Genomic DNA, 27,687 nt, shown 5'->3' with positions numbered 1-27,687 from the left:
TGTAGGCCTCCTTCTGCCCTCTGTGTGTAGCAGGCATGCACGCGGTGTTCATACATGCATACATGCAGGCAAAACACTCACACACATAAAATGTCAAAGTCTAAAACAAAACAACAATAACAACTGGTTTCTTGGGGTGTTCCATTCCTGAGGTGATTCTGCAACCTCTGTCTAGTTATTGTCTCAGGCCTGCAGAGCCAGCCAGCTCACCTACGCAATTCCCTTATCAGACGTGCTGACCATGACTGTATCCCTGCATCACCCTCCCTTGTTCTGACTTCTCCTCAGCCAGAGAGAACAGAAAAATCCAGCTCTGACAAGAGTGAACTTTGCTCACTCTCTCTCAGCAGCAACTCCTACTGCCATGGGATGGGGGTGGGGGGCGTGCATGCTTTTCCTTGAGAGGAGAAGATGAGTGGGAGGGAAAGAACTAGAAACCAGAGTAAGCAAGAGCAGCAGAGGGTCTTCCCCAGCCTCGCTGCTGCGTTCTCTTGGTGCGGGCTCAGCCTTTATCGCAGGCCTGCTGTCAGATCACAGTGCAGGGCCGGACGGAGCTGCTGTGGGCCGTACCGCCATGCTGAGTCTCGCCCCAGAAGAGTGGTAAACGGGGAAAATAAATCAGTATCAGATAAACCTGATGTGATTATCGGATTAGGCTGTTGCTTGTTATGTCATTCAGCAAACGTGAGAGAAGGCCCTGGTGGTTCCAGCAGCCCCGTGGAGATGTGCTTTCTAAAGCTATACCATTGTCCTGGGGCTCTGCCCAGCACATTGTCTGTCTGTCTGTCTGCCTGCCTGCCTGTCTGTCTCTCTCTCTCTCTCTCTCTCTCTCTCTCTCTCTCTCTCTCTCTCTGTCTGTCTGTCTTGTAAAACACATTTTATTGTCCTTTAAAACGGTTCAGGGTTTGATTTTAAATCAGTCTGCACGTCTTTCATCAGTCCGACATCTCTCTCACATGTCAACTGGCTTCAGCCAGCAATACGTTATCAAATTCATTAAATCCAAAAGAAAAAAAAGTGTTAATTTTGAGGGGGGAAAAAGTCCAGTTCTGAGAACAATTAACATTAGTCTTCTTTAAAATAAAATGGGGGCAGTTTTACATCACTTTACCTACCCCTCTCCTCACAAAGAAGCGGGATGTAATCTGCTGGGCGCCTGCGTGCACGTGCCCTCACAGGAGCACACGACGTGTCCTCTTCTGAGGAAACCTGTGAGGAACTCCGTGCCTTTAAGAAGCACTGGGTGAATTCCCAGAGGACCCTCCAAGCCATGCTGTCTCTGCTTGGCAAATACTCACAGGGTGTGAACTGAGCGCTAGGTAAGGACCCTGCCTGAGACAGCAGGTGTTGTCAGCTGGCCCTAACTCTAGACTCTTCAGTGGACCTCAGAAGACACACACGGGACCCCCAACATCCTACCCATCCCCTAGGAGGGCGCAGCTATAAGAGCTGCTATTATAAGCAGAGACAGTCGGTGGCTGAGCTGGGACAACAGTTCTTACCAGCCACGAGTCACCATTAAAGTAAGAGCCGCCCATTTCTGTCTCCTCTCCAGGATCCACTCTTTGGAAGCATTGGGTAATTACAGCCTCCATTGCTGCCTTTGGCTGTTAGTTTTAGTGGATTAATTATCTGCTATGTCAAGAGATTTCCCCTGATCCCTTTGAGATGGTCTTTCCCAGCTCTGGCTGTTTTGGACTTTCTCGTCCGGTGTCCTGTGAAGGGGAGCGGCTCCCAGCCCCCCTTTCTCCTCCAGCTTATTTTCTCAGAGAAGCATAGGTGTAGGCAGTGAGGAAAGGAACTCAGCTCCTTCAGAGTTTCTGATCCACCCTGAGCTGGGGCGAAGCATGGCCTCTCTGTTTCGGTTCCATCTGCAGCAAGCGATGCCAATCCTCAGGGCCTCTCATGCCCTGGCATCCCTGGCTTACTTTGCAAGAGCCTAACTAATCTCTGAAGAGATAATCTAAGTGAAACCCAGTTCCTACCCCAGCACTGGACACAGGGTAGTTACTCAGTGAATATTGTCTGGAATAACGAGCAATGCCCTGTATTCTGTGGGAGAAAGAGCTCCAGTCTGTATAGTGCTCACATTGCCTGAGAGGCTGGAAGGGTTTCCACTGGATAAACCAGGGAAGAGCCACTAGGGACAGCCAGCCAGCAAGCCTGAATGGTCCGTTCCCCACCCCCACCCCACCCGCATCCACCCCCACTGTGCTGGGGCTACAGGTTCACGTGCTCCCACTTTTTACATGGGGAGATTGAGATTTGAACTCAGGTCCCCATAATTGCACAGAATCACCGTTAGCTATTTCTGCAGCCTGAGTTTATTTTCTTTACATTGGACTCTGGCTGCAGTAGCCTCCCCATTCAGCCTCTGCCTGTTTACATCACCATCAGATCCCGCTGTGACTTCAGAACTCCCACTCACTTTCTATCTAGTGATATTTATCAAATTGATAGTGCCTGATAAAGGGATTTGGTGGGTATCTCCTGAGGGTTTTTATAATATTGTGTCCTGGAGCAAAGAATTAGACACGTGGATAGCGGCAAATAAAGTGTGAGAATTAAGAAAGATACCAACAAGGGAGAAAGGGCAGAAGTGGGGCTGGGGCCGAGGGATTCTGCAACTCAAAAGAGCCCAGCTGTACAAAGACAAGACTTTGAGCATTTGACCTTTGTTACCTTAGCGTGGGCTTTGGGGGCTCATTTACATATCACATATCACCTCTTTTCTTCACAAGCTTTGTTTCGTGTAGTTCTTCATACAACTTCATGCATTGTGCATTTCATTAGCATCTTCAAGCTCCACCCACAGGTGTGTCTTTTAGGATTATAAAGGTTCAGTCAAGTTTGGATACTGGAGTTATCTCTGGGCCTGTGAAGGCATTCATTTTATAGTTGGCTTCAGAGGGTGGGGACAGGATAATTTCCAACCTTCCTCTTTGCCAACATGTTTTTTTTTTCCTAGTGAATATTCTAAAGCTTTGTGTAAGGCCTCGTAGCCCTCTCCCTCACCCCTCCTCAGTGCTTGGTACAGAATATAGAGCACATGGCTGAGCAAAGCAGGCACGAACCCAGCTGTGGTCAGATCTTTCAGAGAAAGACACATGCATGGAGTGAAAGTAGAATGCTTGTCATAAAAGATTGACAGGGGCTAGGTTGACTTGGAAGACCAAAAATGCACCTCTGTCAGCGTGATCTGATCAGAGGCCTAGAGAGGGAGTTATCCAGGCAAAATGTTGTATAGTAAGTTCCCTGTGTAGACAGATGGAAAGATGCAAAGACACCAGCACCAGAGAAAGCCCACACTGGGCCAGCAGAGCTCAGAACAGCCAGAGAGTGTGTCAAGCACTAAAACAAACAAACAAACAAAAAATCCTGTGCAACTGTGTCAGAACAAGACTGGAGTAGTGTGAGAATCGAGTGCTTGTGATTAAACTCCAAGAAAACAAGGTACGTCTTGAGGCCTCAGTTTCTTCAAAACATGTGTTGGAAAGTGTTTCCATGCTCCTTCCAAGTGTGGCAGATAAGAGTGAGTTTACTTCAGCTGCTGCTTATCCGTATGCTTCTATGGAAACGAGTTTTAGCCGTGTGTGGTTTGTCCTTGAGATTGCACCTTACTCATGTGACTCTTAACCCTCAGAGTATAAATTGTCTGATGCTCTGAATAAAGTTGCCTATTGCCTGAGACTTTAGTCTACTTCATTTTAAGGCTTTCCCTGCCAGGTTCACACTTCCAGCCAGATCAGTAAGTAGAACTGAAGCATTCCCAGCAAAGGCAATAATAGTATGTGATGAGATGACCCAGGGTAAGTGGACCGGCTAAGATAATGCTGCAGACTGAACAGGGCCCAGTGTGTGTGAGCTAAGACCAGATACACCTTTGTTTTCCATTCTTTGACAGTGTGAGATGTGGCCTCTTCCAAGCAGTGGTTTGGAGACCACGGTTCTTCCCTCCGTGCATCTCTGCCAGTTTGATGAGCTGCCAAAGCTGTGTGTTTGCCTTATGGAGGATATAGGAGCATATTCTAGCCCACAAGCACTCCCATCTTGTACTCACCAACAAGCGGAGGAGATCAGAAGTGCTATTGATGAGATCTTTTGAAGGAGATGGAGTAGGTGGCGCGGGCTTGATGGGCCATGTCACAGTTCTGGCTTCATTCATAGCACATCAAGTGAAGCTGCGCGTGTGGTAAACCCATTATTGGTGAACCCATCTGGTAACATGGCCCCCCTCACAAGGTTCCCACACACTCTGCTTCAGTCTCTCACTTCCTGTTCAGGCTCTGTTGGCCATCTACACTGCCCTCCTGTTAGAACAGAAAAAGCTTCTGGCCACTGGAATAGAATCACTGGCCTGGGTAGAAAATCAGCATTCCATTTGGGCTATGTAGTGGTTTAAACAAGAATATCCCCATAGCCTCGTATATCAGCATGCTTAGCCTCAGTTGACGACTCTTTGAAAGGATAAGGAAGTGTATTGTGGCCTTGCTGGAGGAGGTGTGTTGCTGGAGGTGGACTTTGAGGTTTCAGAATCCCACACCAGGTCCAGTGTCAATCCTTCTGCCTGATGTCTGCAGATCAGGATGAAAAGCTCTTAGCTCCATTCCAGCACAACGCCTGGCTGCACACCACCACACCTCCCTGCCATGATGATCATGGGCCAAGCCTCTGAACCTGTCAGCCAGCTCCCAAAGAAATGCTTGCTTTCGTAAGAGTTGCCTTGGTCATGGTGTCTCTTCACAGCAGTGGGACAGTGACTAAGACTGCCAGGCTCAATCATTTGGGCTAAGGGCCCCTTCATGGGAAGATGGACTTACCATACGCGATGCCAAAAAGACAGAGACCGGTGACCAGTTCCTTAGTGAGGCAGTGAGGTAGTGAGGCTGTCCCTCTCTTCTTCCTGTCTCTTCCCGAGGGGTGTGGGCCTGACACTGGGTACTCCCAGTCCTTCCAGTGTTTTGCGCAGATTACTCTTCTAAAACTGTTCTTCCATCTCTGGGTCCGATCCCCATGCCAGCTCCAGTGGCCTCTCCCCTTCTCCCTCCATCTGCCCCCTCCGGGAAGCCGCTGAGGCTCAGGGCTTGCCTGCCCCTGAGGTCTTTCTCTTAAACTCTAATACAGTTGTCCTTGTTTCCATTTGAGTCCATTCTTCAATTCTTTATTAGCGAGACTGAGAAGCCCATGATGGAGCCTGGGTTTCCCTGATTGCTCCCACACTCAGGCCTCGCCCGCCTCAGCACTTGTCTACACGGCTCTGAGCTGACACAGAATGGCCTGTGGTGTAGACCGCTCCTTCTGGGGCACTGAGTCCTGGCTGCCATCTGTAGCCACATTGTCACAATATCAAGTCATCTTTGCAGCTTAATCAGTGAACAGGGGACACAGAGAGGAATCTTTGAACCTGTCTTTCATCCCTGCTCAAAAAAAAAAAAAAAAAAGTTACCGCTTTCCAATTTCTCTGTCTTTAGTTGGAAGAATCGACACTGACCCAACCCTTCTGTTTGTCTGTTTTGGTGTTTTGTTTTGTTTTGTTTTGTTTTTAGACAGGCTTTCTCTGCGAAACAGCTGTGGCTGTCTTGGAACTCACTCTAACGTTGAACTTAGAGGTCCACCAGCCTCTACCTCCTGAGTCCCACCTTTCTTTTCTTCTGAGACAAGATAAACTCTTGATGTTCCTTCATCCTTAGCCCTGCATCACTGTGCCAGCAACCTGTTCTTTCCAGGCTTCTCTTATTCTGTCCCTCTCCAGCCAGCCAGGGTGCCCAACCTCCCTCCTAATCCAGATGTGCTGCCTGCCACACAGGACTGCCTCTGTCCAGGGTCCCCTCTTTTCAACTACTGTTCAAATCCTCAGTGGGAGGCGTCACCCAAGCCTCACCTTCTCTGGTAAAAATAAGCTGTCACAGGAGTTCAGGAGGACTTATTATGCAAAGACTTAGATAATACAAACATTATAAATCACGCCATATGATAAATCCCTTTTATAGCTACTAAATTACCATTTCATATTACCAGTCTTTGACATCTATCCTTCCAGGGGGGTTGCATGAAATGTTCAGCGATAAATATTCTGACCTTAATATTCACAATCCTTTTTTTCTGGCAAGCAAGGAGTTGCAAGATCTCAGTGCTTCCCAGAGAATCTACCTTTTATAGTTTCTATGTTATCAAGATTGATTTTGCTTTGTTTGGGGTGTTGTTTGAAATAAGGTCTTTAGTGTTGTTGTTGTTATTGTTGTTATTTTTTTAAAGATTTTTTTTAATGAAAAAGGAAGCAAAAAAAATTTATGATAACATTGAAGATTTACATGGAGAATATTTCTGATAAAATTGAAGACATACATAGAAAAACATGTTAAAATTGACAATTTTCATGGAAAATTAAGCAGTAAATTGGAAGACATAAAAAACATTGCTAAATTAATTGAAAAAGGAAGTAGAAACATTTTATGATAAAATTGAAGATTGAGTGAAAATTGAATATTTCTGATAAAATTGTAGAAAATGTAGAAAAACATGTTAAAATTGAAGATTATCATAGAAAATTATACAGATAAAATGGTAGGTATAAAAATATTTCTAAGTTAATTGAAAGTAGAATTATAAACATTTTCTGGTAAAATTGAAGATTTACATGGAAAATATTTCTGAAAAAGTTCAAGAAATAAATAGAAAAACACATTAAAATTGATGATTTCATGAAAATTTATAGATATAAAATGGTAGACATAAAAAAACATTTCTATTCTGAGGTAGTGTTTGTCTTTGACACTGAGGTGCATTTCCTGTATGCAGCAAAATGCTGGATCCTGTTTATGTATCCAGTCTGATAGTCTGTCTTTTTATTGGGGAATTGAGTCCATTGATATTAAAAGATATTAAGGAATAGTGATTATTGCATCCTGTTATTTTTGATGTTATTTTTATGTTTGTGTGGTTACCTTCTTTTGGGTTTGTTGGAAGAAGATTACTTTCTTGCTTTTTCTAGGGTGTAGTTTCCCTCCTTGTGTTGGCATTTTCAATCTATTATCCTTTGTAGGGCTGGATTTGTAGAAAGATATTGTATAAATTTAGTTTTATCATGGAATATCTTGGTTTCTCCATCTAGTACTCTGGACTGGCATTTGTGTCCTCTTAGGGTCTTTATGAGATCTGCCCAGGATCTTCTAGCTTTCATCATCTCAGGTGAGAAGTCTGATGTAATTCTAATAGGCCTGCCTTTATAAGTTACTTGCCCTTTTTTCCTTACTGCTTTTAATATTCTTTCTCTGTTTAGTGCATTTGGTATCTTGATTATTATGTGCCAGGAGGACTTTCTGGTCTGGTCCAGCCTGTTTGGAATTCTGTTGGCTTCTTGTATGTTTATGGGCATCTCTTTCTTTAGGTTAGGGAAGCTTTCTTCTATAATTTTGTTGAAGATATTTACTGGCCCTATAAGTTGTAAATCTTCACTCTCTTCTATACCTATTATCCTTAGGTTTGGTCTTCTCATTGTGTCCTGGATTTCCTGGATGTTTTGGGTTGCAAGCTTTAGGCATTTTGCATTTCCTTTGACTATAGAGTCAATGTTTTCTATGGTATCTTCAGCACCTGAGATTCTTTCTTCTATTTCTTGTATTCTGTTGTTGATCTATGACACCTGATTTCTTTCCAAGGTTTTCTGTCTTCAGAGTTGTCTCCCTTTGTGATTTCTTCATTGTTTCTACTTCCATTTTTAGGTCCTGGATGGTTTTCTTCAGTTTCTTCACTTGATTGTTTGTGTTTTCCTATAATTCTCTAAGGGATTTTTGTGTTTCATCTTTAAGAGCTTCTACCTATTGACCATGATCTCCTGTATTTCTTTAAGGGATTTTTGTGTTTCCTCTTTAAGAGCTTTTACCTGTTCACCCATGTTCTCCTATATTTCTTTTAAAAAGTTATTTATGTCCTTCTTGAAGTCCTCTATCAGCATCATGAGATGTGATTTTAAATCCAACTCTTGCTTTTTCTGAGGTGTTAGGGTATCTGGGACTTTCTGTGGTGGGAGAACTGGGTTCTGATGATGCCATGAGGCCTTGGTTTCTGTTGGTAGGGTTTTTGTGCTTGCCTTTCCCCATCTGGTTATCTCTGGTGCTAGTTGGTCTTGCTGTCTCTGGCTGGAGCTTGTCCCTCCTGTAGTCCTGTAAGCCTGCATCAGTACTCCTGGGAGACCAACTCTCTTCTGGCAGGGTCTGTGCACAGAAGGCAGTAGAGTCACTTGACTCCCTGGTGAAAATGGTGACCCGAAGGCTCCTGTCCCAGCTGCTCCACTGATCTTAGAGCCTGTGTGCTCCTAGCTGTTCCCCTCCAGAGACAAGGTGGAGATCTCACCTCTGCACTCAGAAGTGAAAGCGCTGCTGGGAGATCCCTCTCTCCTGGCCAGCTGTGCACAGAAGGCTGTGGAACCGCCTGGCTCGCTGGTACAAATGGTGACTAGAAGCTGCTATCATCATCATCATCATCATCATTATTATTATTATTATTGGCATTAGCCACAATCCCCAGTTTAAAATTTTGTTTGATTGATTTTGTTTCTTGAGACAGTCTCACAATATAGCTCTGGCTGTCTTGGAACTCACTTTGTAGACCAGGCAGGTCTTGAACTCACAGAGAGATTCACTTGCTTTTGATTACTGAGTGCTGGGACTAAAAGTATTTATCACCATGCCTGGTTTAAGAGATTTTAATTATCATAATTGTCCATATTTATGGTGTAGATCATTATAATTTGATATATGTATATAATATATCATGGTCAAATCAAGATGGTTAGCATTTCTGTATCCTTGAATATTATCATTTGTCTGGGTTGGGAACCCTCAGACCTCTCTCTGGTCATTAGAATTGTAGAGTGGATTGCTAAAGATCATAGTTGATCTCTATGGCATCTCCCTTTATCTGGTTGTATTTGGGTAACCAATAGCCACCAGCCTATGGCTGTCATGTGACACACTGTACCAAGGCCAAAAGAGGGCATTAGACCAATAGCCCATATTTCAGAGTTCATCGCACTGATGGGCTTTTGCTCCTCAGAGACTCTGCGGGTCACCATCCTCTGGCAAAAAGGGGTCCCCAGTGAGGCATAGTCCTCTATGCTGTTTGTAAACCTTCCTCACTCTCTCAGATGGAAAACTCAGTTCCATTTAGTTTTTCTCCCCCTCTTAATTGATTTTTCCAAATGCAGGTTCAGAAGTAGGAGTCTGCTGAGCTCACACTCCCCGAATGCAGGTGCTTTCCACTGATATAAGGGGAAGGGGGGTAAGTCTCTCCTATCTGCTTTGATAAAGTGATTATTCAATAGAGGGAAGGAAGATCTCTCTCTCTCTCTCTCTCTCTCTCTCTCTCTCTCTCTCTCTCTCTCACACACACACACACACACACACACACACACACATTACAGAATAGCTTAGCCAGCACAGTCTCAGAGTCTGCCCTTTGGTGAGTCCTATCACAAGTATGTGTGAGGTGCCACAAAATTAGGTAAGTCAGGATTGGGTATGCAGAAAGAAGTCAGCTCAGGCTACAGAAAAGAACCAAGTCTTTGGAAACCTTAGGAGAACTGTCTGTGGGAATTCGTAGCCAAAGGTGACAAGTCGAAGCAGACCTACACTTCAGGGTCCTTCCAGGCCGGTGTTCCCTGAGACTGAGCTTTCCGAAGCAGACATGAAGACTTGGTGGCAATTCTTTAGTATTTCATTCTCCCTGAATCCTTATAGAGCAATGTAGCGATCTTTGCTTACTCTGCCAAGCATGTTTTCAGCTTTCCTTGGAGAAAGATCCTATTCTGGATCTTGGTTCCTGTGAGAGCCTGATAGCTTCTCAGAGTATAAAACTTCCTTCCTGTCAAGGGGGCTCCTGCCCAGAGCCAGGGAAGGCAAGAAGGAGCCGCCTTGCTATTGGTGCTCGTACCTTTGGCAAGCAGTACCTCATGGGCCCCCTTGCAGTGATTACGGGTTTGGGTAACACTGGGATTTGGGCAGTGGACAGCAGTACTGTGGGGGGCTGTTCTTGGAAGAATGCCACCCAGCTTCAGTTTTCTGCACCGTAATTGACACTGCTGCAGCTGGAGTGTGGACTCCTGGGAGTGCGATGGCTATGCCCTCCCCAGCAGCACAGAGGCCAGGCCCGCCTGACAGCCATCGTGGCTGAACCACAGGCAAAGCCCCCTTTCCAAATTAACTATTAAATTCGTATCATTTCATCCTTGTCCAAAAATGTGCTCAGAGCCCAGACATGTCTTTCCTGCTTGCTGGGATAGAAACTGTGCCACGCAAGGAAAGCTCGGTTCTCAGCGAGGCCTTTGGGTCCTCTGAAGGGATCTGTGGTTAGGATTTCGCTAAATGCCATGGTGGGGGTGGGGAAGCCTTTTCGTCTTTCATCGTAAGCCAGAAAACAGACGGCCCAGCCTGTTCTACGCTCATCATCTTAATCACAGGCTGAGAGAGAATATTTTTGGTTAGTTTCCCTTCTTTATCCACACGATGCCTATTTATAGCCATTTGTTGTTAGACTCCACCAATTACTTGAAAACCGTGTATTTAGAGAGAGTTAGACTGAAACTGTGAGTTGGATGAGTAGCCATCACCCTGTGTTAGACTGGACCATGTGCGGCAGGATCAGAGGCATGGTTGGCACACGGATGCTGGGCCAGGACAGACCATCTGCGAGCACTTCACCCAGAAGATGGCAAGATGCAGGCTCTCTGGCTCTCTGCCGTAGCTTGGTTGCTATAAGCTCATTGGCTCCTGAGTTCATGTTTCTGAGGGCATTCTGTGAAGAAGCCCCGTACAGACTGGGGCCAGGGGAGCCTAACCTTGCCCTGTTCAGCCATTAGAGAAGCCTCCTCCTGTGGCAGATGGCGACAAACACAGAGACCCACAGCCAGGCATTGCACTGGGAGTGAGAGGCCTAGGAACACTTGTCCCTAAGTGGGGTGTCTCCATCAAATCCCCTCAGGGCTCAGGGGATTCGGTAGAAGAGGAGCAGCCAGAGGGATGGGGGACACCAAGAAAGTAAGCCCTCTAAAGCAACAGGATCTGTGCATGGAGAAATTTAAGATGGAAGCAGCAGCGTGCACAGGGCCTACGTGGGTCTGCACCAGGAGAAGACACACCTCCCATGCTGAACCCTGAAGCAACCTCCAGTTGATAACCACTTGCAAATGAACATTTAGTTTTCTCCGGGGGAGTCTCACTGCACAAACTACTCTTAAGGGTGGGTCACATGCCCAGCAGGAAATGCCAACAGCAATGAACCCAACAGCATCTTTGGAGGCTCCTTGTCTCAGAATGTCAGGTCAGGGCTTCTCCTTTTTTTTTAATCGTATTTTTTTTTATTTTGTGTGTATGTGTGTGTGTGTGTGTGTGTGTGTGTGTGTGTGTGTGTGTGTATTAAGCTTTTTCTTCTCTGTTCTTACCCTACAGGTACTTTGCATATGCATTATGACTTCCAGTTTAGTGTTTCTATGGGATTTTCGAGGGTGGGAATAAGTAGGTTGTGCATCTTTATCTGTTTCTTGTGCTTTTTCTGAGATTTTTTCCCTGTGTGTTTGTCCTATTCCAATATATTAGTTTTAGTTTTATTTTATTCATTTATTCACTTATTCATTCATTTATTTGTGTGTGTGTGTGGGGGGGGGGGGGTTGAGACAGGGTTTCTCTGTGTAGCCCTGGCTGTCCTGGAACTCACTTTGTAGACCAGGCTGGCCTGGAACTCAGAAATCCGCCTGCCTATTGTTTTATTTTATTGTATCTTATTCCATTATTATTTGTTTTTATTTAATATTGATTTATTTCATAATATTTTATTATTATTTATTATTGTTTGTTTTCTAATGAGAGACAAAAAGGGAGTGGATCCAGATGTGAGTAGAGGGGGGAACTGGAGGAGTAGAGGGGGAACTGGAGGAGTAGAGGGGGAACTGGAGGGGTAGGGGGGAAACTGGAGGAGTAGAGGGGGAAACTGGAGGGGTAGAGGGGGGAACTGGAGGAGTAGAGGGGGGAACTGGAGGGGTAGAGGGGGGAACTGGAGGAGTAGAGGGGGAACCGGAAGAATAGAGGGGGAAACTAGGAGGAGTAGAGGGGGAAACTGAAGGGGTAGAGGGGGGAACTGGAGGAGTAGAGGGGGGAACTGGAGTGGTAGAGGGGGGAACTGGAGGAGTAGAGGGGGAACCGGAAGAATAGAGGGGGAAACTAGGAGGAGTAGAGGGGGAAACTGGAGGAGTAGAGGGGGAATTGGAGGAGTAGACGGGGAACTAGAGGAGTAGAGGGGGAAACTAGGAGGAGTAGAGGGGGAATTGGAGGAATAGAGGGGGAAACTAGGAGGAGTAGAGGGGGAACTGGAGGAGTAGAGGAGGAATTGGAGAAGTAGAGGGGGAAACTAGGAGGAGTAGAGGGGGAACTGGAGGAGTAGAGGGACGACTGGAAGAGTAGAGGGGGAACTAGAGGGGTAGAGGGAGTGGAAACTGTTAAGGGGATATATTATGAGGGGGGGAGTCTCATTTTCAATTTTAGGAAGGAAAAAAGAGAGAAGCCCAATATAATCACTGTCTCCGAGCTGTCCTGCCAGCAAAGTCCCTTCCTGCCTCCCTCAGGATCCTCTGTGACTCTCCCATACATCAGTCTAGTTCCCCAGTTCTCTTGCCTCTGCGTGTCCGCCCTGGCTCTCTGCAGCTCCCATCCCTTGCCCCTTTCTCTGCCCAGCTGATGTAATTCTTCCACTTTAGCTCCTCAGGCAGAAGCTGGGCTAAGGCGCCTGATGGGAAGTCTGGAACCCCAGAGAGGGGATGCTTCTCCTGGGCCACACAGTTAACAAGGCCTGTGGCACGTGGGCACAAAATAAAGGTTAGGGAGCCAGGTTAACAACAGAGAGCGGGAGGGGCCGAAGAGGTTGAACCTTACTTTGAAGCCAAGCCAAAATTAAGAGATAAATGGTAAATTCCTCTTCTGAAAATGCAGGGCTGGGTGGAAGGGGCGGTGAGTGAGTGAAGCGAGAGGGCCAGATGCTGGCCACGTGGACCCAGGGCCGGTCCTGGGGTTAGAGCCATGAAGGATGCTGGCCACGTGGACCCAGGGCCGGTCCTGGGGTTAGAGCCATGGCCAGATGCTGGCCACGTGGACCCAGGGCCGGTCCTGGGATTAGAGCCATGGAGATTCCACAGACAGAGGAATGTGAGTAGGGTGGTAAGATCATGAAGTCTAAAATACCAGGTGGGATGTCGAGTTCCAGTTTGGAGAATGAAAGCAGTTAAAAGATGAACAGAGAAGGCTGAAAAAGAAAAGGAGGAATCTGGGGTGTCTTAGTTAGGGTTTCATTGCTGTGAACAGACACCATGACCAAGGCAACTCTTATAAGGACAGCATTTAATTGGGGCTGGCTTACAGGTTCAGAGGTCCAGTTCATTATCATCAAGGTGGCAGCATCCAGACAGGCATGGTGCAGGAGGAGCTGAGAATTCTACATCTTCATCTACAGGCCCTTAGGAAAAGACTAACTCCCACATGGTTAGGAGGAGATCTTAAGGCCACGCCCACAGTGACACACTTCTTCCAACGAGACCACACCTCCAAATAGTGCCATTCATATTCAAACCATCACTTGGGGAGATGGCTTAGTGGATAAAGCCCTTACATGGGACAAGGAAATGAGGACTAGGGTCCCCATCTTCGAGTTAAAACTGGTTGGGCACGCCCACTGCCTAACACTAGCTCTAGGGACACAACTCCTAGGACAACGGGGCTGGTTACTGCTAGCTGAGCAGAATGGTGTACCCCAGGTTCAGAGAGAGAGAGAAGTAGAGAACACTAGAGAACATTGAAAGGAGACCGTTGGTGTCGATTTAAGGCTTCCATACATACATGTGTGCCCTGCACACACACACACACACACACACACACACACAGAGAGAGAGAGAGAGAGAGAGAGAGAGAGAGAGAGAGAGTGAGTACAGGAAACCCTTTGTATGCCTCTTTCACTTGGAGATGGAAAAGAAGATTCTGAAGGGACGAGACTTTTGCAGAAAGAGAGACAGTCTTTCTGCTAGGATCCCAGCCCGCCTTTTCCCCCATCCCCAGGGTCTCGCTATGTAGCCCAGGTTGTCTTAAATTCTCAATCCTCCAGCCTCAACATCCGAGGTGCTGAGATTACAGGTAGGTGCCATCACGCCTGATCTTCAGACTTTCGTAACCTGCCACAGACATCTTGTCCAGAGCCTAGTTCTCCTTCTGCACCCTCCCAGGGAAGTCCTATCTCCTTTGTACTTTCTCTGGCAACAGTGTTTATTGTATATGTTACAATGTGGGGTGTTTGAAGCAAAGCATCCTTTCATTACTGGTCACACTCTGGCTTCTTTGATTCTGAGGATTTGGTATGTAGCAGCCACAGTGATGAAGATAGGTTTTCTGCTTTCTAGATAAATGAATGTATCAAATAAACCCCTTGAGATTTAGTACAAAGTAAACATGCAGTCTACTTCGGGTACCGATGGTGACGGCTTCCCCTCAGTGTGGTCCCCAGCTGACAGTTCAGGGATGCTTGCTTTCCGTTTCCTGCCTGACATTGCTCAGCGTACTCTCCTGGCTAGTGTCAGACACTACCCAGCTGCTGAAGCTCCCCATAAACAGGCTCCTTTTCGAGCCGTCACCATGCACAATTCAACTGCGATTACCAGAGCTCTGTAGGCTGAGCCAGCCACCTCCGAGTTGTCTTTCCACAGGGACTTTTAGAATATCGACTATAGACTGAGTGAGTAGGTGTCAGAGAAACTGACTTTGTAAACTGAAAATTATGGACTTAGATTCATTCGAGACACATCATATGAAGTGCATATATAAAAATAATGAGCATTCTGATTTTCCCCTGTAGGTAATAAATAACATCTGTAATGTCCCTTCCCACCTTTTTCTGATTAGCTTCATGTCTGGCATATTTTCCCTGACACTCCTGTTTCAAGTTGTAAGGATTTTGCCAAGGACAGACAGGGTTCTCAGTAAGTAGTGTGGGTGTGACAGAAAACCTGCACTAATCTGGTGAGAGTCGAGGAAGGAACAGACTGTCTAACGGCAGGCAGGCCTCCCTGCTAAGGGTTTTGACAGTCGGAGCTTGAGCTCCACACCCTGAGTGAGCTTCACCCGTGCCTTGTGTCTTCACCTACAGGGAAAACCTGACAGGAACCAAGGCGGGGCTGCAGGGAAGGAAAGACAGCACTGTTGCCAAGCCCTCTGGGCTTGCACAGGGGGCCCAGCCGTCTTCCCCACTGCTTCCTCCTTTCGGGGTGCCCTCCTCTTGTCTCCCCAGCACCAGCACCTCTCCTTTCCTGTTCTCTCTCTGCTCTTCCTTCTGATCCAGTCTTCTGCCTTCCAGCATGACACTGGACAGGCCACACGTGCACCCACGGCCTGTGCATACCGAGTTCTCATCCCTTGTCATTGTCTATGTCCAACTGGTGTGGCAGAGATAACAATCTAAAGGAACAGACTATTGAAACAATAGACCCCCGAGAAATGGGAATTTCCCTAGGAAATCTCATACTGGGAGGAGGAAAGGGGACCAGACAGAAGGGAACTGGGGACTTGTCTCCCTGGAAGGGATTTCATAGTTTTAACCACTTATCAGACCACCCTACAGGATGAGATTAAATCCAGATACTGATAGGTCAGCGGTGGGTGGGGCCACACATTGCTTAGCTGTGGGTTAGATTCTTGGCTTTCTCTTTGAACTTGATCTCACTTCAGAACCCTGAAGAAGGACCCGAGGAGTTGCTGTCCCTTCACCTTTTTCATAATCCAACCACATTGGACAATTTTTTCTGATTCCTGCTTTTGTTTTGGTTCTTTTAATGGGTTTATTGAGGACAAGTGTCTAGGTCTGAATTTCATTCACGGATTGGGACTCCCAAGTTCCAAAACAACGTGGCCTCACTAAGTCACTTGACTTCGAGCAAATGCAAAGATCCTTGAATCTGTTCAACATTGTCCTCCAAATTTATACACGAATTAGAGTTGTCCTTCTGAGGTGGCCCCTGGTGTCACTGGGACAGTCTGTGAGACTAAGCTTGAAAAACCAGTACTCGAAGCAACAGCAGGCACGTGGGGAGCCCACAGCTGTGCCCTGGCCCTGCAGGGAGCCTGAGCTGCAAGTCCCCACAGTGTGACAAATTCCAGCCGCGGGGTTAGGTATTTCAAACAACCTCAAGAAAATCTTGATGAAGCCATTCAAGTTTGAGTGGAAACTGTAAAATGACAGTTTCCGATGTCTGAGCACACAGATATGACAAGGTCTGCCCCGGCTCAGCACACATATCCCACTCCTACCCTACACCTCAGCCCACAAAAAAGTCATAAAATACAAACCTTAGCGGTGCCTGCCTGCTCCGCAGCTTCACGCTGGCTGCTGTTTCTTTGTGGGGCCTTGTCTCCCCTCCTGCACTATCAACACTCCCCACTCTGGTATCCTAGAGTCCTTGCTGCCCACAGTCCTGGCAACACTTACCACTGTTGCTTACACACAGTTGTCTTTCTCTGCCTGGCTGTGCCCAGCCACAGCGCTAGCTCCAGGAGTTCTGTTAGGGCTGCTTGTACAGTAGGTACTTAGTATATATAAAGCCCCAGGAACCACCATTCCTAGTCTCTCTCTCTCTCTGTCTCTCTGTCTCTCTCTCTCTCATTCTGTCTCTCTCTCTCTCTCTCTCTCTCTCTCTCACACACACACACACACACACACAATGTAAACTGAGAGTCTCTGTTTCTGAGGGGCAATGTATGTAATTCTAGGCTCTCTTCTCTCTGTCCTCTTCCTTTCTTGTCTGATTCCTAAGCAATCCGGAAGACATTTCTCCATGGGGATGTGCAAATAGTTAACAAGCCCGATTGAACTCCCTAAGATGATTATCTTATGAATCAGGACATGGAATCCAGAAATATATAAAGAAAAATTATATACTGTGATCATGTAGGGTGAAGATCAGCTTAATATCTGAAAATCAAGATGCCATGTCAATAGACCAAAGACACAAAAAAGATAACCTAATAGACCCAGAAAAGCAGTTAGACAAATGCAACACTCCTTCATTGATAGGAGCGCTCAGACTATCGCTATGAGTCTTACTGATAGATGAGAGGTCTATTCTGAAAGTCCTACGTTATCATCATAGATCAGGAGCTACAGGACTGCATTATGCTCTCTTTGTTTGCATCAGCATTATATGGAGAATTAGGCAAAGCAATGACACATGAAATGGGGGAGGGGGAGTAAAGACACCCAAATGGTCTGGGAAGTAAGTCTGTCATGACGTTGAATATTAAAAATGCTGAGCTTCTCCTTACCAATCCTGGTGACCAGATTGGTCACCAGGCCCTACATGTTGGAGGCCTAAGAGAACCAAAGTTCTCAAATCGTCCTGATACTTCTGGTATGCATATGCACTCGTGTACACACACACACACACACACACACACCACTAAATAACTGGATAGATTATAGATAGACAGACAGACAGACAGACAGACAGATGATAGATGATTGATAGATGACTGATAGATATAGTTTTTAAAATCATGAATCAAAATGTAAAAGCCGTGAGAACTAATAAAAACAGCTTCAACCAGTTTGTAATAAAAGAGGATCACATAGTCATTTGTATCTCATGCAGTAGATATGAACCAAACAAACATGAAAATTTAAAAAGACATTTTAATAGAATCAAAAAAGAGTAAAATACCTAACAAATGTATAAGGCTTAGAGTATAACTCAGTGATAGAATGTGTATTAGGTTAAAAATGTGTGTTGTGTAAATAGGAAGGCATGGTGACACATGCCTTTAATCCCAGCACTCAGGAAATCAAAATCAGGTGGATTTCTGAATTCAAGGCCAGCCTGGTCTACATAGCAAGCTCCAGGCTAGCCAGGGCTACACAGAGAGACCCTGTCTCAAAAAGGTAAAATATAAAATCAGTTCCTTGGCTGTATCAGCCACATTTCGTATGCTCCACAGCCATGTGTGGCTGGTGCCTGAACAGCCCAGCACAGACACAACCCTCTGCCAGCATCAGGGAGAGGCCCCCTCGATACTGGAGCTTTAGGAACAGACTCCGCCCACGGGGCAGTTGGCAAGGGCATCACTACAGGTGACTGCAGAGGAGACCGGCTTTGCACTATATGGTGTTTAGATCGTTAAAATTCTTATCTGAAAGAAGAAAACAGGAGCATTCTTGATCCCTATCTTTCTTCATAGACAAAAATCACCTCCACATGGGTTTCAAAATCAAACATACGATAAAGCTGTGGACTTTTCACCAGTGAACTGTCTCCAGGGATGGCAGTGGGTAAAGGGCGCCTACAACAAGCCCGACCACCCAAGTTCAATCTCCTGGATCCACAGGATGGAGGGAAAGAAATGACTCTTTCAAGTTATTCTGTGATCGCCACATATCACAGTGACACGCACATACACGAGCACACACACACACAAACAAATTGTGTAAAATAAATAAAACGTAATAGCAGTTTTTGAAGGAAATATGGCAAGATCTTCACATCTGTTCACATGGCGACGGTTCTAAGGAGTTAATATCCTTTGACATGTTCTCTGTGTTCAGTCACTCAAAAAAAGAAAAATAAAATTGAGATCATAGTATTCGTTGTTTAGTCCTAGACTTGTTGTTTAGGTATTTTCTGTTCCTATATATATGTATGTGTATGTGTATATGTATTTGTATATAAATGTAGTTAGTGCTGAGTTAGCAGTTCCCTTCCTTCTGTTTATGTTCACAAAATGATGCTTGTTTTATTTAATACCCGAAATACTTGTTATTGAAATGTGCCCTTTATACAAACTTGTGAGGGAGATGAGAAGATTCACGGTTTCATCACAGCCTGCATGCCATGAACCCCTTCCCGTGAGCACATCCCCGCCTGTCTCCATCACTAGAAGCATCCATTTGTATTACAGCCAAAATATTTGCAAGCAAAGAAGCAAGAAATCGGCCAGGTTTTCCTTGTGGGTGCCTATTAAGACTAAAACCGCTGATGTGTACTGGATCGGTGCCCAGACTTGGAAAGACTGACAAGGGATAGGACTTTCACCTTTTCCATGGCCTGCAGAGCCTGTGCCAAACCTTGCATCAAATCCAGGGAGCCCTGGCACAAGACACAAAGTTTTGTTGTCGTCTGACTGCCCTGGACTTGAGCTCTCCACTGCCTTCCATCTCCTTGGTGCCTTGAGGACTCCTTGCTTTGGTTTGTGCTCTGACAGGTGCTGGGGCCTTGACCTTGTTAGGCCAGGGCTCTGTGACTCAGCTCCGCCCCTAGCCCTGTTTTGTTTGATTGCTCCGTGAGTCTGCACGTTTACAGGCCTAAGCACACAGCCTGGACTGACTTACTAGGCTGTCTACATGTTCAAATAGAACAAGGGGGCCTTCTAGAGTGTCCCCAGGACAACTGCCTTGACTATATTTGAAAAGTTAAGAAAGAAATGTGACCTTAAAAGAGACCCAATAGTATTCGGTGGGGTCCAAACGTTGAAGCTTATAGATATGTAAATATCTAATATAGATATGTAAATATGTACTCGAGGTCATAGTACACTCATCCCTTGCCATCACAGGTCAAACAATGTCCTCAGCTAAAGGGGCTTCACCTATGCGGATGAGAGAAGAAGTTAGCCAAAAATACCAGACTGAGTGTGCTCAGCTGAGACTCTTTCCTGGCTCTAAGTTGAGGGCCAGCACGTGTCCTGGGGGTTTGCAAACAGTCTGAGCCTCACTGTGTGCTCCGAGGGAACCCTGAGACTGTCACTGCAGTCAAGCGAAAGCCACGGGGGGAGGGGGCAGCCACCAGTACACTTCTTCTACTGTGACCCAAAGTCACGTTCTCTAGAGGCCATTTCATCAGCACAAAGGTGATACTTTAGCTCAGGCTATCTGGCTCTGGCTCTGGCTCTGGCTCGTAATTGGTTCTAAACTCGAGAAGAGGATGAGTATTAATAACTTCCCCTCCCCCCCAGAAACTTGATCAACTGCTGTAAGACCTTAAAATGATAAATTAATATAATCCATGTGTCAGGCTTTCCTATGCTGCGAGGAGACACCAGGACCAAGGCAACTCTTTTAAAGGAAAACCCTTGATTGGGCCTGGCTTTCGGTTTCAGAGGTTCAGTCCATTTTCATGGCAGTGTGCAGGCAGGCATGGTGTAGGAGGAGCTGAGAGTTCTACAAAAGCAACAGGAGACTGTCTTCCCGGGCAGCCAGGAAGAGGCTCTCTGATTCCACTCTGTTGAATGCTTGAGCATTAGGAGAACTCAAAGCGCACCCCCACAGTGACATACTTCCTCCAGTAAGGCCACACCTCCTAATAGTGCCAAGCACTTGAATGCTTAAGTCTACAGAGACCAAACCTATTCACACCACCACGCTTTATATACTCAAACGCGTCCCATACCTGTAGTTATTCTACTGAATCGCTAAAAACATTGCTCACTGATGTTTAAATTTCATGAATGGTTTAAAAAGAAATGTGTCTGTAGTTTTTGGTACTGTGCTTAACCTCTCCTAGCTTGACAGAAACTTCAATAAAATGTGCATTTTATAATTTTATATACTATCTGCAGAGGTACAACCATTCGCAGAAACTGTATTTCGCTTACACATTTAAGAGGAAAAAGAGCACCCGTGTGTGCCCGTGCTTGTGCACACAGCCACTGCCCAGCTCGGTTGCTGTAGCAGACACTGCTGTGCACATGGCCTCTGCATGTTGGCGGGATGCAGTGATTTTTTAAGGATGGATTAGTCTTCTAATCTCCTTGGGATTTCCTTTATATTTGTGGTGGTTTATGACTGACATCTAATGTAACTATACTTTCTGTTTGTATTTAATAAGAGATTCATTTCTGTGGCAGGACGCACATTTGTACTCTGGTGTTGAACAAAGGCTACTGTTCTGCAAGAAGGGTATAAAATGTTGATTTATAATGACACAGGCCAATAACAGCAATCTAATTCTTCCAAACTATTTCTTCCCAGGTCCTGGCAAGAACATGACTCCAGCAAAGGATTCTTTTCCTTTAGAACATTCTGCCTTTAACACATCTATCCATGCTGGGATCAGATACAAAAATTGGAAACTCCTCACAGGCCACCCAGGTAGAATGCTTAGCTCCCTTCCTGCGGCCACCAGAGTAGGGCTGTGTCCTCAGTCTGTCCTCTGGGACTTCATTTCCTGGACTATTTCCATAGAAAGGGAAGTCCTTATCAAGCCCTCCTCCTCCTTGCCTAGCTGGCTGTTCAAGGCTCCCTGCCAACAGTTTTCCTTTCTTCTCTCTGCTTGACCGTCCTCTATTTCTTACTTACAATTGGAACAATGTGAAGAAAACTTTATTGCAGTGTGGAGTACATGACTCTATTCTTAGTACTCAGGAGGTGTGAAGTCGCCAGGTTCCACACGAACATGCGATCAGCGTGATGGGCGAGAGGGCGGCCCCCTTTCTGGCCTCAGCCCGTTTCCCCGGGACAAATGGCTGTCCGCACCGGACCCGGTCCCAACGCCTCAGTTTGCTCTGACATCTGAAATGTCAACTAGTCCTTCAGATCTTTTACAGTCCCTGCAGATCTTAGGAAAGCAGCTATCTGCTTGTGGTTTCCTGGCCTTCTTTTAAGCCTCTGTCTGGTCCAGATTACACAACTTCTGTTGTCGGGTTAAGTAGACTTTCCACCCAACAGAACAGGGAGAGAATGCTCACCAAAATGAGGCCCCAAAGCTGCAGGGTGGAGGAATGGCTTCAGAGGCTCATTCTGACCCTCCTCCAAGTTGTTGTTGTTGTCATTGTTGTTGTTGTCGTCATCATCTGTAGTGGGGGGTAAGAGGAGAAAAGTCCCACTTCGGTGCTTCATAAACATATATGGATTTTTAGACATGTGTGACTGTGAGGCATAGCGCACCCAGCTAGATGCAGATCCTCGCCAGTGCTCTGGCTGGGGAAGAGCCTGCTTCCCTTCTCCCTTCCTGAGAAAGGGACAGCTCCAGTGTTTTGTGAATATGGCATATTTACACAGGCTCTGATGCAATTAGCAATGCTTAGCTCATCAGTGTTCTTGGTGTTTACAGTGACAGTTCATTGTTTGGGACTGTCCCGCGTATTGCAACAGCTCTTAGAATTGCTGTACTGTTGCTTGATAGCAGGAGAACCCTCACTGCCCCCAGTCATCGTAACAACTAAGACCCCCGTCCTGCCACCACCCCACACATGGTTTTTAATGCCCCTTGCTGTAAAGCTATAGGATCTGTATCATTTTGGCATGGAAAGCATATTCTGAACTCAACAGCAAAGGCACTGGTTTTTGTTTGTTTCGTTTATGTACGACCCACACAAGCCAGGGAAGCCTTGTCCCTAGAACCCACCAACAGTGTTTCTCCCCCACCCCCACTAAACTTTAATTTCTTTGCCAGGCTGTGGTTACTGGTTCCCGCCTCCATCTCAGTCCAATGTCTCTGAGATACCTTCAGTGGATCCACCAACCAAGACTCTCTGGCTCTTTGATATCAATCGGGACCCTGAAGAAAGGCACGACGTGTCCCAGGAGCATCCCCACATTGTCCAGAACCTTCTTTCCCGCCTACAGTACTACCATGAACATTCTGTGCCTTCTTTCTTCCCACCTTTGGACCCCCGCTGCGATCCCAAGGGTACTGGTGTGTGGAGCCCCTGGATGTAGGGCTCTCCCGGGGGGCAGGGAGGGGCTGCAGCACATTTCTGTGCAGGTTAGACCTCAGGACCCTTCTCCCCTGGCCCTCATGCCACATAACCCACCAAAGGAGTCCAGTTTCAACCCACAGTACATTTTAAAAGCCAGTAAAATCTGGAAGGATCCTGCTGTTGGCTGGAGTTAGCGTCTGGGGCAGGGGTGGCTGGGTTCATCCTGCTTCCTAAGCTGCACACGCTGGGAACTTGACCCAGGAAGTTATCCCTGAGTCCTGGAGGCCAGGCCAGCTGGTTCTTTTTGCTTCACAAGTCAGCTGTTAGAACTCCCTCTGCTAATAACCAGCTTTATTGGCAAGGCACATTTCTTGTAACAAAGGCAGCGAGCAGATGGTTGCTAGTGGTTCCGTTGGCTGTGAGGACTCCCTGTCTGTGAGCTCTTGCTTGGCCTTTCCACATCCATGAGTCACCCACTCACTCACCTCACTGTGGAGCACACAGCCCATTGCAGTAAGCCAGCATGGAGGCAGGCCTGTACCTTGCTTTTGGTTTCCACGGTAACTAAATGTGTTTTTATCCCACCTCCGCCCCCACCCACTATTGCTTATTCTGTCTGGACTTCTGCTACCCAGCCTATGTGGCTCCGGTCCTGTCATGTGACTCTTCACTGCCGCGTGCCTGAGGTCTCTTTCCCCTCTGCTCCACCCATTCTGAGCTTTGGGATAGTCCTAAGCCCTGCCCAGAGACGGTGGACTGGTTATTCCATGTCCATGCTAATGGGAGTTGTGGGTCTGTGACATCTGCTAAGGAGGTTTATTCACAGTTGTATGGAATCCGTCAAGATTGTGGCTGTATCTCCCAATATGCCGTGGTCTATGCTGTTTTCTCAGGCAGTGGCAAGAAAGGCCAGGATAACACCTCTTTGCCCTGGTGTTATCGTGGTGTTAACACCCATCATGACAGATGGGGCGGTCTGAGAAAGGAAGCGGCCAATGTCTGGAATGTTGGCCTCGGTAGAACAGAGGAGACACCATCCACGTGCCTTTCATGGTTTGTTTCATTGCCTTGTTCTGGGGCTCTGGAGTTGTGGGGTTGGAGAATGAGAATACACTATTTGACCTTCAACCCTTTCTCAAACCCTCATAAGTCCTACTGATGTGAGTCCACCAGATTCGCCGCAGGGAGTAACAAGCCCACAGGAACTTCTCCTCAGCACAACCGCCACATTCACAGTTTATCACCAATGCCATCAACTGTGTCTGCGACATGGTAGATAGCCAGTACTTTTTTAAAAAAATTAATGAACAGAGTGAATAAGAAAGCATCACCATGAGCCACAAGTCAGTCAGGGAGCTGACTATAAGGGCAGTGTAAATATCCTCCAGCCCTTACTGTTCTGTCCCCAAGCTGTCCCCTCCCACCTGAGCAGCCGATGAGTGGCAGGCCTATGACGTCCTCCGCAGGTGAACAAAAGAGAATTCTGTTTCCCTGGAAGTCTCCTTTGCCAATGATCTCCATTTCCTTTCTTCACTGCACACTAGAAATTAAAACCACCACATAATATGATATGTACAGTCTTCTTCAGTTCAGGAGCAGTGTCTCCTGGACATTAATATTCTGTATTTTATTATGGTAAGAGTATTATAAGAAAGTGGTGCTACAACTAATGACACCGTTTACCAACCCTTACCCAGCTGGGCTGGCATACAGCCTGCCTTCAGGACACTTCTTACTCCAAAGACTGTGGCAGCCTGAGGATGTGAGTCTGGGTCCCCCTGCTGTGTCCTTCCCCTGTCGCTATTGGTGGCCTTTAGTATTCCAGACTGAAGGTTCCTACTTCATAACAGCTATTTGATCTTTCCTCAGTGTTCTCAGAACAGCCGTCCTCAGTTCCAGCTGTGACTGTGGGCTGTGTTTGGAACGTTAACATACTAACGGGTTTGAGAAGACCTTCAGAAAGTGATTTTTAAAAATGACTGGAGGTTTTGTCTGATAAAAACAGAATGGAATATGTCTCAGATTATATCTCATCTCATTGGATTTTCATGTTTTATACAAAAAAGAAAAGATTGATAGCCTATCTTTAGAAATATTAATGTTAGTTCTTTCCGATTCTGTTTAACCTTGAAGGTTTTAGTTAACTTGTGAATGTGTTGCTTTGTTACTACATGACTGTTCCAGATTTGAGGGGCAAAATAAAATCTTTCTAAAACTGTGTCAGCCTTGGACATGGGGCCTCTCCTTGTTGACAGTTCGGGAGCTTAGAGCAGTGGTAGTTGAATGTCATGAATGTCCCCAATGTGCCGATAAGCTTTAATGCAACGAAAGAGGCAAGGCTTGGGTAATAGAAGAACTGCCACTTTTTTTTTTTTTTGGACTTGCCAGTCTTATATTATGTGAATTACATCTCAACACATATGCTACACAAATATAGTAAATATTGGAGTTTTTTTAAATATGTCAGGGCCACTGAGACTGCTCAATGGATAGACAGCTTAGCCCACAAGATGGACACCTGACCTCACAGAAGGGTGGGGAGGGAGGACTGACTCAGAGATGTGCCTCCCGACATCTGTGCCCTGTCATAAACACCCCACGTCATACACACACACATACGCAATGAGAGACACACACATGCATGGATGTACATATGAGTGCCAGAGAAGCCAAAAGATGTGAGAGCCCCTCAAACTGGAGTTAACAGACAGTTGTGAGTCTTCTGCCTTAGGTGTGGGAGCTGAACCTGCGTTCTCTGGAAGATTAGTAAGTGCTCTTAACAGCCGCTCCATCTCCCTACACCCATTCTATGTCTTCTTTATGAGATTCATTACAGACCTGGCTCAGGAATCATCAACACATCAGTGGGCAATAAAACATTGTGTGTACAAAACAAAGTGTTTCCCAGTCCCAAAAAGAAATGGAGTTTTCATACATTTTATAATTTGGATTCATTTTTATCTTAGTTAGGGTTTTATTACTGTGAAGAGACACCATGACAGCAGCTCTTATAAAGGACCGCGTTTCATTGGGACTAGCTTAGAGGTTCAGAGGGTCAGTCCATCATCCTCATGGAAGGGAACATGGCAGCATCCAGGCAGACATGTGCTGGGGAAGGAACTGAGTTCTGCACTGGATCCACAGGGAGCAGAAGGATAGTGTGAGCCACACTGGGTGTGGCTTTGAGACCTCAAAGCCCGCCTCCACAGTGACACGCTTCCTCCAACAAGCCACACCTCCTAACAGTGACACTCCCTATGGGCTAGGCATTCAAACACATGAGTCTGTGGGGGCTGTTCCTAGTTAACCCACCCACAACTTTGAAAATATTATGATAAATGCAAGACATTGAGCATGAAGGGCAAATACTGTGTAATCCCACGGGCATGAATTAAGAACAGGAAAACACAGGGCCAGCGAGGAGGTGCTTGCTGCTGAGACTGGTGACCTAAGTTCAGGCCTCAGGACCTGCATCACAGGAGAATGCTGACCCCCCACAACTTGCCCTCTACCCACCCTGTGCCACCGAAGGGACTCTGGCCAGCCGGAGGGTAGTGAGCCTGGCTCTGGCAAGCCTCGCCCTTCTCCCCCATTCCCTCTGCCTTGCTAAAAACCCTTAGGTTACATTCCTAAGGCTAACCCCCAAGGCCTATTCCCTCATTTGGCCACTTCCTTCTCCTGAAACTGACCACCAAGGCCCAGCTATCAAAATACTGAAGTCCAGCAATAAAAATCCCCCTTGGGCTCACCTAATTAACATTCAGTTAACATTAAACACCTCATCCTAACACGGGCTTCCCTTCCCTTTTACCTTTATAAGTCGCCATTTTCCTATGGGCCATGTCTGCCTCCTCTCTATCCTGAGGCAGTCCTGTGTTCCCACTCCAGGACAGATAGCCCTGCCCTTGTCCCTTGTCCCTCCCCTTCTCCCTCATTCTCTCTCTCTCTCCTATCCTTGCCTCTTATTCCCTGCCCCTTGTCCCTCTGGGGCAAATAAACCTCCTTTGGCCTGAGAACTTGGTCTTGGGGGTCCTGAGCCGATATTGGTCTCTTCAGTCACAGCACACGTGTGGTGACTCCAGGCCCCAACACACATTAAATAAATACATGTATATACAAAAAAGAAAAGAAAAAGTTTCAAAGAATAGGCAGATTCAAATTTCATAGAGAAAAAATAAAGTGTGATCTGTTTTTGAGGTCTCGGGGAGTGGACAGTGAGAAGATACTGTCCCGTGAGTACAGTACAGGATTTCTGACAAAGGTTTAGAGGAGGTGGGGATTTCAATCACCTAACACTGTGAATATAGCCGATACCATTGAATTGGTTACCGTAATGGCTTATCTTGTCATCTTGATTAGATTGACAGGAGATTGGCAAGGCATGTCTCTGGGTGAATCGGAAGACATTTCCACAAAGTGTCTACTAAGGGGGGAAGGCCTGCCTTGTGCACATGGCTGTGCCCCAGAAGCTGCAGATCTGGGTGGCGTGAAAGGGGGTAGACTGCATCCTGTTACTCAGGCTGGCCCATCCCTCTGTGCCGTCCCCATGAGATGACAGCCTCTGTCACATTCTCCCACCACCGTGATGCTCTGCCTCACTACAGAGCCATAGACGGAAACCCTAACATCGTAAGTCAGAATAAATTACTCTGCCTTTCAACTACCCCTGGCTATTTGTTACAGTGGCAAGAAAAGTGGCCACAGGTATAGTGAAAAGCTTTATGTTTGTGTGGGGGTGTGGGTATTGGCATTTAGTCTAGGCTCCCCACACACACAGTTACCTAGCAACAGCCAGTTGTGTCTGACTCACTATAAAAGGGGTACCGGGGCTGGAGAGATGGATCAGCGGTTAAGAGCACTGACTGCTCTTCCGGAGGTCCTGAGTTCAAATCCTAGCAACCACATGGTAGCTTACAATCATCTGTAATGAGAGCAGATGCCCTCTTCTGGTGTGTCTGAAAACAGCAACAGTGTACTTACA

General features: G+C 46.4%; 1 protein-coding gene across 1 annotated transcript in view; it reads left to right on the top strand.

The window, feature by feature from the left end:
• The window catches only part of Arsb (arylsulfatase B), a 161,904-nt gene extending 136,980 nt beyond the window's left edge, over positions 1-24,924 (top strand). The window contains exons 7-8 of the mRNA XM_052159435.1: positions 21,037-21,156; positions 22,460-24,924. Of these exons, the coding sequence (XP_052015395.1) occupies positions 21,037-21,156; positions 22,460-22,725 (386 nt within the window). The 3' untranslated portion in view covers positions 22,726-24,924. The remainder of the gene's footprint in view (positions 1-21,036; positions 21,157-22,459) is intronic.
• Positions 24,925-27,687: the final 2,763 nt, after the last annotated feature.

This window comes from Apodemus sylvaticus, chromosome 16 (genome assembly GCF_947179515.1).
Source record: "Apodemus sylvaticus chromosome 16, mApoSyl1.1, whole genome shotgun sequence".
NCBI classification, from domain to species: domain Eukaryota; kingdom Metazoa; phylum Chordata; class Mammalia; order Rodentia; family Muridae; genus Apodemus; species Apodemus sylvaticus.
The sequence above is the reverse complement of the archived record's forward strand: the minus strand, read 5'-3'. Positions and strand labels throughout refer to the sequence as shown.